The sequence below is a fragment of the Electrona antarctica genome (genome assembly GCF_951216825.1).
Source record: "Electrona antarctica genome assembly, contig: scaffold_177, whole genome shotgun sequence".
NCBI classification, from domain to species: Eukaryota; Metazoa; Chordata; class Actinopteri; order Myctophiformes; family Myctophidae; genus Electrona; species Electrona antarctica.
The window spans coordinates 37,501-49,794 of record NW_027638285.1 but is presented as its reverse complement, the minus strand read 5'-3'; the positions used below and the strand labels follow the sequence as shown (position 1 = coordinate 49,794).

The window sequence follows — 12,294 nt, the reverse complement described above, 5'->3', positions numbered from 1 at the left end:
GCTGGCTTGAAGTCAACACGCAGTATATGGCATTGTGATAACTGTAGTATGAGCCAGCGCATGGTGAAAGGCAATATGTGGAACAAACTGGCCAGATGTATGGAGAACCCGGATGACTGGGAGTGACGATGGAGACCTAGAGATCCCTTGGGTCTTCCGATTTGTTCCTCAGCTGTCGTTGAGCTTTACGGTGGCAGGCTGATGGACGGTTAATGGCTGGCTGTGATGTGATGTGACTGACAGGCTGTCGGGTGGGCTTGCTGGCATGTGACTGACTGGCGGATGGGTCGTTTGGGATGCTGATGGCTGGCTTGAAGTCAACACGCAGTATATGGCATTGTGATAACTGTAGTATGAGCCAGCGCATGGTGAAAGGCAATATGGGGAACAAACTGGCCAGATGTATGGAGAACCCGGATGACTGGGAGTGACGATGGAGACCTAGAGATCCCTTGGGTCTTCCGATTTGTTCCTCAGCTGTCGTTGAGCTTTACGGTGGCAGGCTGATGGACGGCTGATGGCTGGCTTTCATGTGACGGCTGTCGGTGGGCTTGCTGGCATGTGACTGACAGGCGAGGCGGATGGGTCATTTAGCATGCTGATGGCCGGCTTGAAGTCAACACGCAGTAGACGGCATCGTGATAACTGTAGTATGTGTGCAGTACACCCGACTGAAGGCAATACCCTGGTTGTGATATGTAGATGTGATCAATCAGGGTATTATTTTCGGTTGTTGCAGTGGAGATCAGCTGGCTGTAGCCTTTGGACTCAAACTCCTCCTTAACTAGTTTCCGGTCCGTCTTGAGCAGGTCCTCATTGAAGTCTCCACAGACAACAACAGGCTGGCAGTCCATCAAGGCCAAGGATTCCAAGAGGCGGCCAAGGTTGAGACAAAAGGCGCTTTTCCTGTATTTGGGGGGTCTGTAGACAGTGGCTATGAGCGCTTTGACTGGGGCCTCAACTCTGACGACTGCAAACTCGAGATCGGTGACATTGTGAACGGCCCTCCGGGCGTCTGCTAGAAGACTACTTCTGTAGTAGACCGCGACTCCACCTCCCCTTTCTGTAGCAATGTCCTTAGTGTTGGTGTACGACACGTGTCTGTTGCGTGCAAACACATGGTATCCCTCCAGCTCGATGCCAGGGGGAACGGAGGATCCAGTCAAATGGGTCTCTGTCATGCACAACACATCGGCGTGTCTGAATTCGTGGTGCGCTTTCACGTCCCCAATGTGCGACATTAGCCCCTGTGCGTTGTGATGCACGATGGTCAACGTCGGGCCGATGTTGTCTGCTGACTTGACAAAGTGCAACAGTGGTCTCGTCATTTGGAACGAAGCACGAGTCATGCTCTCCATTGCCGCCTTTATGTCTGGGTTGGCATAAATCTTCTTCTCGTTGAAGTCTGTGATTTTGAGCCCTTGAAGGGAGGTTGTTCGGCTCAGGGCGACATAGGCCATTCCGGGTTGAAAGATGTGCTTCAGAGACACCACTGCATAATCCATGGTCATGCCTTGCACTTTGTGGGCTGTACACCCAAAGGCAAGTTTGATGGGAAACTGCCGTCGCACCACCGTTGATTTGGTCAGTCTCTCCTCAAACCTTTCGATGTACACCAGGTCATCAGTTGGCCCTTGAATCTTCCTGCGGAACGTCCGACCTGCCGTGGGATTGTCCAGTTGGAGGCCAAGCAAATCCACAACGGTCTGCCCGTTTGCAGTGGTTGTGACAATGTTGGCTATTGTTCCAAAGGTCCCGTTTACCATCCCATCTTCAACGTCTAGATTCCTGATGACCATGACTCGCGCTCCTTCAGCAGCTTGGAAGGTTGACGGCAACTCCCTCGAGTTGCCTCTGAAGGGACAGACCAGCGGCGTCATGTCTTCGGAGTTTCCGTACTTCCGATAATCTTGAGCTTGAATCGTGGAAATCTGGGTGCCGAGCTCGGTGATGACCACATCGTTGTGGGCATCGACCTCCTTGTTTGTCGCAAAGATATGAAGGACATCACGTGGGCAGTCTTTGCTTTCAGCCACAGCCTGTGCGAGCAGACAACTGTCGTGGGCACTCAGAGCGTCCGCCTTCCCCTTTACTCTCAGCCTGTTCAAGAGTTCGGCGAAAATGAGATCATCTTTCTGACGCATGATCTCGGTAAGGTCGACCATCTGAAAATCTGCCCAGACACCTGGCACAGCCTCGTTGACAATGCAGAGCGCTTTGCTATTACCAACGGGTGGCAGCTGGTAGAAGTCTCCAACTGCGAGGACAGACATGCCACCAAAGGGTTTCCTGTTGCCCTTGATCTGCTGCAATCGCAAGTTGACAAAGTTAAAGAGCTCCTGGGAGACCATGGATATCTCATCAATGATCAAGATCTCGGCGTGGGCCAATACCCCTCTCACGTCGTCCAGTGCATTTCCAAGTGAAACATACTGTTCCTTCAAACTTCTCGGCAGCTTCAGCAAGGAGTGCAGGGTTCGTCCATTGATGTTGAAAGCCGCAGTGCCGGTAAACGCTGACAGCAGCACCAAGGGCTGGGTCATGTCTGCTTCGTTGCGATAACTGGGCAGTTGGCGGAGAATCTTGGTACCCTCCTGATAAATGCACTTGATGACATGGGATTTGCCACAGCCAGCACCCCCAGAGATGAAATAAAGAAAGGGCTCAGGGTCGTCACGCAAGACGCGCTTCAAACACCATTGACGCACGGTGTAGAAGATGGACGCTTGCGTTTCGTTGAGGCTCCGGTACATGCTCCTGACATAGTCCGGGCTCAATTCGGGAGCATCGATCACTGGCATCGCTTTACTGGCGTCGGGATGGACTTGGTATTCGGGAACGTCGTCTCGCTCTTGTCGCTCGTGGGGATCGCTGGGTTTCCGAAGGCTGATGCACTCCAAACGGTCGAGCTCTACCTCTGGCGCAAAAGTGTTCCACGCATTGAAAACTGCTCCTTCTTCCGCAAGCGTGTCCAGTACCTGATCCACAATTCTCCCCCGCCCTTCATATAAGTCCTTGTTCTTATCCACAATCTCCTTCACACGGACGCGGAATCCAATCCTTGTCCTGGCAAGATCATGTTCGTAGAACTGCTCATACGTGGCATGGGTCTCGCCTTTCAGTTCCCTGTCTGCTCTGTGTGGAAAGTACAGTTTCAGCATCCCTCTGTAGTACTTCTCCTTGTTTTTCTGCTCGGAGAATCGAGTGAAGCGAATAACGGCGACTCTTTCAAGGTTGGTCCTTTTCTGAACATACCCCATGTCGTTCTGCAGGGGCAGTGCGTTCTGCAATTTGCTTGTGCTGGCCAGAACCCTGTATTCGGACGCAAACTCAGCAAGACACATGTATTCGAACTCCGGCTCGTCTGGTCTGTTCAAGTACTTCTCGGGAATGCCTGACATCCACACATCTTCTGCGTCTGGGTCCATCTCCTTCAGTTTACTCATGGGCTGACTCATTCTCAGGCCATCCTCATCAGTCTGTAGGAAAATGACCTGACGCGTGCACTTTTTAAGCGGGAGACTGCATACACGCGCGACAGACTCCTGAGCGCTGACCTCTCTGTGCTGAACGTATGTGTGCATGATGTGCTTCATTTCATCCATTTCTTTGGCGTCCGGATTAGACTTGCGCGCGTCCGCAACGACTGCGCTGAGGAGCTCGGACATCTCGTGTTCCGGTTTCGCCACGTAAGCCATCATGTACTGGGCACAAGATGCATCGTCTAGTATATACTGGATGTCCATGTTGGCGTCCCACACTCGCAGCAGATGGGGATTGTACGCATTTATCCAGCACTCATCAGGATGACGCCTCAGGTGAACTTGCGGTACAGTGCTAAGGTCAAAGACAAATTGCAGATACCGCCCCCGAGTAAGGTTGCATTTCTTGAGCAGTTCTGGCAAATCCCTGAATGAGGCTTCAGGGTCATTGAGCATGTCTCTCAGTGGTGCCAGCTTTTCCTTGGCCTCCTTTTGTTTCAATGTCTCTTTCCGCGAGCCTTTTCGCCTTTTGCCTTTAGCTTTCTGGCCACTGCCGCTGTTGTCTTTCTGACCGTCATCGTCATCATCTGAGGACAGGAGACGAGGAAGTGCGATGATAGTTTCGTCCATGGGTAGTTTGGGGAACCCAAATCGACAAGTCACATTTCCTTTCTTGCATGACCTGGAGTGGTTCCGGCTGTGAACTTGAACTTCAGACACGATTTTGTGGAGCTCGGGGTCTGCATACTGGTCAGGCATCCTGCAACTGACGTACTTGTTTATGAAGTCGTCAACACCAGGATCCTCAGCATCTGGTGCATTCTTGACCCAAACCATCATGTGTATGTGAGGGCTACCACGAGCCTGGAACTCCACGCGATAGAAGTAATCCTCCACTTTACCGACTGGATGTGCAGGCGACAGCAAAAAAGCGACGGCTGCGTCCACTCTCTTTTCAAACAATCGCATGAGAGTGACAGGGTTGCTCCGGAGAATGTCGCATTTTGCAACCCAGTCTAGCTCTGAGAAGTCCCCTTGTTCACCTTGTTGTGCTTTGATGGCCTTAATGACTTCTGGCCACCTCATCTCCGCGGCACTCAATGTGATGAACCAGTTGGGCTTTCCGAGCTGTCTGCACATAGCGTGGAGATCTTTAAGCGCTCTGCTCCAGAACGCCGGAGTGCCTCTGAGGGGCTGCATGAAGCGCGTCGCATCCCTGTTACGGACGAGCTTCACTACCTCGTTTTTGTCCTGAAGCATTTTGTTTGACAGCGTTCTTCCGTCCCTGGTATATCTTTTCCCCTTCCGCGTCTGGATGGACATGCTGTTGGTAGCCTGCTGCGTTTCTGTCACAAACTGCGCAAAGAAGAGGTAGGTTTGGTCGGTGGCAAAGCGGGTATCGACAGAAAGGAGCCTCGCATTGAAGTACCTACTTGGGGACAATTTGATGTCTCTGACCTCATCTAATGTATTCTCTCCGGTTGAGAACTGCACGGGAAAGGCCATGCTTTCAAGCTTGGGGACGGTGAAAATACCCACAGGTCTGTTTCCTTGGGCTGGAGCGATGCTGAATACCCCCTCACCGTACGATAGGATTTCCTGTGCGATGTCAGGAGGCTGCATGCAAGAGTCAAAGATCAGACCGGGTCTAAGTTCCTCCTGTTCGCTAGACTGCTGTTCGCTAGACGGCTGTTCACCTGTTGTGTCAGCAACAGGTGACACAGCCTCTTGCGCATCTTCCTCATCGACTGACAGTTCATCCTGGAGGCGGTCAAACGTGGCATTATCATTAATGACTATGTCACGGTATTCCGGATGAGTCACTTTCAGTTTCCTCAGTGCCGCCAGCACATCTGTCATGTTCACCGTGTGGAAGTGCTGATATCCCTTGTACTTGATGTTCCGCTTCAGCTTAACCTGCAACAGCTGGTCTTCATGTCTGGACCTCGGCAGAGCATTCACCGTGGCTTCCACTTCCGACGGTACACACACAACTGGACCATGCACTGCCCTTTGCCGTCCTTTCGGCAACGAAATAATTTTAGCAAAGGGTATGTACTTTGCGATTAGCTGCCTTTCCAGGTAATTCAACAGTTGCAGCTCTAGGGGAATGGGTGCTGGTTCCAGCTTATTAGCAGCTGCTATGCATGGCATCCTCCCTTTTGTTAGGTTGTCGTCACAGCTGTAGCAGATATACTCCTGTTTTCTCTCATTTGCAACGTCACACGGGGCTGAGCATTCACAGTCACATATGTGCACATACTTGGCTGTCAAGCAAGCAGTTACCAGGTGTGGGTTTAATTTGAGGTACTTTGCCCTGTTGCACCATAGGACCTGATTGCCGAACAAAACTCTGTGGCACACCGTACACACAAATGTAGGCCCTAATTTAATCCGTTCTCGGAATTTCGACATGTGAACTTTCATAAGAGCTTCCATTTCACGTAGAGACTGGCGGTTTGCAATATGTATGGATTTCCTCTTTAGTCTCATAGCACACTGCAACTTGTGGTGGATACGGAGTATAGTATCTGCTGCGAGTCTCTCCATCTTGTTCTTGGTGCACCGTTGTATATGGCGCCGCCTGAATTCAGCTTCATTGTGATATCTTTGATGGTGCTTCTGTTTGCGTGATTCACGGAAAACAGCATCGGTGCTCCATCTGTTGTTCTGCTTCTGTTTGTGTGATTCACGGAAAACAGCATCGGTGCTCCATCTGTTGTTTTTCTTCTGTTTGTGTGATTCACGGAAAACAGCATCGGTGCTCCATCTGTTGTTCTGCTTCCGTTTGTGTGATTCACGGAAAACAGCATCGGTGCTCCATCTGTTGTTCTGCTTCTTTTTGTGTGATTCACGAAAATCAGCATCAGTGTTCCATCTCTTTTTCCAATAGTTTTTCATGAAGGCTTTATGTGTTTCACGGAATCCAGCATCAGTGAGCCAGCGTGTGGTCCTGGATTCATTCTTGTACTCATGTTGTTTCTGCACAAGTTTCCGCTGATTCTTTATTCGCCTTTCTTTATTTAGTTTGTAAAGATGATATGCTGGAGTCTCACTGGAGCCGTGGTCAAAGAAGGGCACACTGTGAGGTGGTGCCGCTGGTGCCTCACTGGAGCCGTGGTCAAGGGAGGGCACACTGTGAGGTGGTGCCACTGGTGTCTGGTCAATTTCAAAGACAACAGGCAAGAGCTCATATGACGCATGAGTAGGACGGCCTTTGAGGACCAGGCGCAAGTGGCAGGCCAAGTCAGTCACGTTTTGGAAAGTCAACATAATTGCTTTTCCTCCAGATATTGGCATACCCCAGTCATTTCTTGAGTGTGAATCAAACAATCCGTAGCGTCCTGATCTGTCCCGAAACACTGCAAAGCATTCAGGATGAACCATCAACACTGCATGGGTGAGATCATTTGACAGGCACTGCAGCTGTTTGGCAAGGGAGTAATTCTTTCCTTTTGTTTTGTTCAAGGGACCAACTTTCAGGTCTGACATGTCCATGCGAACGGTGTAAACACTGTTCTCGCCGAAGACCCGATTTGGCAACTGCTCCATGGTCAAGAGATCTGACTGATGCGTATTGTCCAAATGCAGATGCTGTATTGTGTCTTCGTAGAGAACATCTCCCTGGACAAGCACTTTGTCAAGGCAGGCCGTGTCAAAACCAACTCCCTCATTGTGGTAGGCAAGAAAGGTGAGAGCCATGCAGGTGCACTGAGTGTTTGACCTCTCTGACTCAGGATTGGTGCGTATGTCACCTTGACACATAGTGGCACTCACCAATTGTGGCGCTCGCTGCAGACCCTGCTTTGCATGCCACCTGTTGCTCTGCACTGTTGGTACTGCTGCTCTAATTGTCACATTTGTTGACGGTGCAGGAGTCTTGCTGGAGACATGGTCGATTGCTGCAGTAGCTGGTGTGCTTGTCACACTTGTTGACGTTGCAGCAATCTCGCTGGAGCCATGGTCGATTGTTGCAGGAGCTTGCGCACGTGTCACATTTGTTGACGGTCCAGGAGCGTCGCTGGAGTGATGGTCAAATGAAACAGGCACAAACTCATACCGCGCTAAAGGAGAACGCTCTTTGAAAAGCATGTCAAAGTGGCGGACCAAACCACTCAGATCTTGGAACGTCAGTAGAATAGCTTTTCCTTCAGGCATCGGCAAACCTGTCGCAGATCTCGAATGGGAGTCAAAAACGCCATAACGTCCTGATGTGTCACGGAACACTGCAAAGCATTCGGGACTTACAATCAGGAAAGCACGGGTGACCTCTTGCGACAGGCACTTCAGTTCCTGCTCCAGAAACAGCATATCCTTAGGTATGTTAGTGTGGTGTTTGGCTGATGGGTTCACATAACCAACTTTCACATACCACATATTGACACTGTAGAAATTGCTCTCAACGACAACTTGTTTTGGCATCTCCTCTATGGTCAGATTCCTGAACGTAAGCTTTGCTTCATGGTTTTCCACAAAAAGGTGGCGTATATTGTCTTTGTAGAGATCATCTCCCTGATAAAGCACTTTGTCAAGGGAGGATGTGTCGAAACGCACTCCATCAGTGTGGAAAGCCAGAAAGGTGAGCGCCATGCAGGTGCACTGACTGTTCAACTTGCCTAGCCAAGGCTTATAGGGGTTGATGTAGGTTATGTCCGCTTGACAGATGCTTGCCCTCACTGACTGCACAGGCTGCTGACTCTGCCTCACCGCACTCTTCTCCCGACGTTCAACAGGGGACATCTGATGTAAGCAAGAGCACACAAACCGTTTCATCACCATTTGACATAGCGCCTCTTGGACAGTATAAACATTCTTAGATTTTACCAATTTATCTGGGTCAGAAAGGGAGAGAAACTTTTTAAAACGCTTCAATGTCAACATAAACATTGCATCCAAATTACCTCGCTGCCACGTGGAATAGCTGGGCGACCCACATAGCTGGAAACATGGGATCGGACGGCAGCATCCATCGCATCTGAGAAGTCACGGGGAAAAGACACAGGATCTGGTCGGATGGAACACTCAGCCAAGTCCACCTGTGGAGCAAAGTACGTCAAATCATACACATCAATGATAATGGTAATATAATATTGGCTGCATGTTAGCATGCATGTTAGCATGTTGACATACTAATTCTAACATGCTGATGCTAACATGCTAATGCTAACATGCTAAGGCAAAAATTATAATGCTAACATGCTAACATGATAATGCTAACATGTGCTAATGTGCTAACATGCTAATGTTAACATGCTAATGCTAACATGCTAGTGCTAACATGCCAATGCTAACATGCCAATGCTAACATGCTAACATTAACATGCAAACATGCTAATGCTAACATGCTAGCATGCTAACATACTATCTAACATGCTAACATGGTAACATGCTAGTGCTAACATGCTAGTGCTATCATGCTAACATGCTAGTGCTATCATGCTAACATGCTAATGCTAACATGCTAATGCCAACATGCTAACATGCTAGCATGATAATGCTAACATAATAATGCTAACATGCTAATGCTAGCATGCATGATAACATGCTAGTGCTAACATGCATGCTAACATGCTAATGCTAGCATGCATGATAACATGCTAGTGCTAACATGCTAGTGCTAACATGCTAATGATAACGTGCATGATAACATGCTAGTGCTAACATGCTAATGCTAACATGCTAATGCTAACATGCTAATGCGCTAATGTGCTAACATGCTAATGCTAACATGCTAATGCCAACATGTGCTAATGTGCTAACATGCTAATGCTAACATGCTAATGCCAACATGCTAACATGCTAGCATGATAATGCTAACATAATAATGCTAACATGCTAATGCTAACATGCTAGTGCTAACATGCTAATGCTAACATGCTAATGCTAAATGCTAATGCTAACATGCTAATGCTAAATGCTAATGCTAACATGCGTTAATGTGCTAACATGCTAATGCTAACATGTGCTAACGTGCTAATACTAACATGCTAATGTGCTAATGCTAACATGCTAATGCTAACATGCTAGTGCTAGCATGCTAACATGCTAGTGCTATCATGCTAACATGCTAATGCTAACACGCTAATGCCAACATGCTAGCATGATAATGCTAACATAATAATGCTAACATGCTAATGCTAACATGCTAATGCCAACATGCTAATGCCAACATGCTAGCATGATAATGCTAACATAATAATGCTAACATGCTAATGCTAACATGCTAATGCCAACATGCTAACATGCTAGCATGATAATGCTAACATAATAATGCTAACATGCTAATGCTAACATGCTAGTGCTAACATGCTAACAAACTAATGCTAACATGCTAAAAGGCTAATGCTAACATGCTAACATGTGCTAATGTGCTAACATGCTAATGCTAACATGTGCTAACGTGTTAATGTTAACATGCTAATGCTAAATGCTAATGCTAACATGCTAACATGCTAACAAGCTAATGTGCCAACATGTGCTAATGTGCCAACATGTTAATGCTAACATGCTAATGCTAACATCCCAACATGCTAGCATGCTAGCATTCTAACATGAAGACAGAGGGGGCGGGGCTTAAGCAAAAAGTACAGCTCATTCCCATTGGTGGTTATAGCTGTGTAAAGGCCAGCCAATAGGAATACAGAGGGGGCGGGGCTTAAGCAAGTACAGCTCCGTTCCTATTGGTGGTCTACATCTATGGACCAAATTGCGAGGCTGTAGCATGTTGCAAACCAAAGTTATGGCTCTGTAAAGGCCGGCCAATAGGAAGACAGAGTGCGTGCATGTGTGTGCACGCACATAAGAGTGTGTGAGAGGTGGTCAACTTGACCTTGAATCATTAACAAAGTATAATTTTCACCTGGGCTACTCTATGCAAACGCAACAACTGATTAGAGTGCCACTCACTTCAGACAAGTGTGATTTTGTTTTCACATAACTATGATAAAACATGACAAACCTGCTGCTCCCGAACGAGCCCCCTTGTAGTAGACTGCACACTAGGCTGGCTCGTCTGTAATGAGAAATAAGACATGCAGTTTGATGTATAAAAGTAAATAACTAAATAAAAATATATGTTGTTCAGACATACTAACAGAACGACAGGCATTAGTCCCACAACATGCGTTGTCGATTGCAACTAACCCGTGGCTACTGACATGCGTGGTAGGTAAAAACTAACATGTATCAGGTTAAAAATGTGTCTGCACCTTTGTTAAATTGACACGCACACACTCCTCTCTCTCTCTCTCCCTAATTAATTAGTCTCATGTCCTGCAGCTGCGTCTAGTTTCTCCTGGCGGATCCTGCCTGGAGCTGCCTATGCCATAGAAAGCATAGATGAGTTCCAGTCTAGGTTAAAACTAACCCGTGGCCCCCGACATGCGTGGCAGGTTCAAACTAACCCGTGGCTTCCTGTGAGGTTAGGTTTAGGGGTTGGGTAGGGTCGTCAGACTTATGCCTGTCGGGCTGTTAGTACGTCGGACCAAACACATGCAACCGTCACAGTTACAGGTTACAAACTCCTTACTGTGGCAACAGGTGAACGAGCTGGTCTGCTGATCTGACGGCTGACAATAACTCTCGGAGACACGCTTCTGACGGGCAGTGGTGTCACTGGAGAGGTGGAGGGCGATGGCCTACGACTGACCTGTAATACAAACGGAGCTAATGATGCAGGTGTAGTTTCAGACTCATTTAGCATTTGCAGATTGTGGAATAGTTGTAATACACGATACACATACACATAATACATACACATACACATAATAGTTGTAATACACGACACTAGCTAAAAAGCAACACAACCATTGAAGACAAAAGTGAGGACGCATATTGTGATTGGCCATAATGACATGATGAATGATGATGGATGATTAGAGCGCCCTTCACTTCACAGAAGTGAGATTTTGTGTTTGTTGAACTATGATTCAATGATAAAACATGACTGTGGCTAAAACTAAACAGTGTTGGAGTTACAGGTTACAAACTCCTTACCGTGGCAACGGGTGAATGAGGCACTCTCACCTCGCGGTGTGATGTCCTAGGACTGACCTGTGTATACAAACAGAGCTAATGATGCATAGTCAAACATTGTCCAATACATTTATAATGTCAAACAGTGGACACTGCAAACCCTGTGTGTACCTTTTACTTATTTAGATGCGTGTACATTAAAACACAAAGACGCAAAACAATGTAAACTTTTCAATGAAATTACCTTTCCACCTGATGGAGCAGCCACATTCATTGCATCCAAGATGCTAGGGCTAAACCAGACAGGGTTGAGTGGGATGGAACTCTCTGGCAAGTCCACCTGTGGATGAAAAGAGAAAGGAAATGTGACCATGCATTAAATCATACACCGCAATAATACTGTTGTCAAATGGAAACCTTCTATGTCAAAGAAAACCTATTTCTGAAGACATGGAAATCTGTGTTGCAACAGGTCCAATGTAGTGGTTGTCACAACCTATTTCTAATACACTCCATTGGTTAACCCATTTTGGGGAGGAACCCCTTTTGGTGTTAGCATTATGTTATGCTTTAGCTATTGAAAAATAGCAGCTCTACAAGCTCATAGCGCTATGAGCTTGTAGGTCTGCTATTTTTGAAAAATCGAAGAACGACTTTTTCAGAAAACTGTCAGGATGTAGAAGACACTTTTAGAATCTGATCTCAGGTCACAATGGGTTAAACACATGCATACAGGGATTAAAGCAAGGTTGGTGTGATATGGCCTGTTGCACATTGGCACATTGTCAACCCAAGCGTTTCAATTCCATGGTGGCTTGCAACTACATGTGTCTACTTG

General features: G+C 47.5%; 1 protein-coding gene across 1 annotated transcript in view; it reads right to left on the bottom strand.

Moving 5' to 3' along the window:
- Positions 1–466: 466 nt before the first annotated feature.
- LOC306918225 (uncharacterized protein) overlaps positions 467–12,294 on the bottom strand; it is a 15,380-nt gene continuing 3,552 nt past the window's right edge. The window contains exons 12-17 of the mRNA XM_079531098.1: positions 11,701–11,796; positions 11,478–11,534; positions 11,011–11,130; positions 10,441–10,494; positions 8,384–8,518; positions 467–8,222 (exon numbers count right to left, since the gene is read on the bottom strand). Coding sequence (XP_079387224.1) covers positions 591–8,222; positions 8,384–8,518; positions 10,441–10,494; positions 11,011–11,130; positions 11,478–11,534; positions 11,701–11,796 — 8,094 coding nt within the window. The 3' untranslated portion in view covers positions 467–590. The remainder of the gene's footprint in view (positions 8,223–8,383; positions 8,519–10,440; positions 10,495–11,010; positions 11,131–11,477; positions 11,535–11,700; positions 11,797–12,294) is intronic.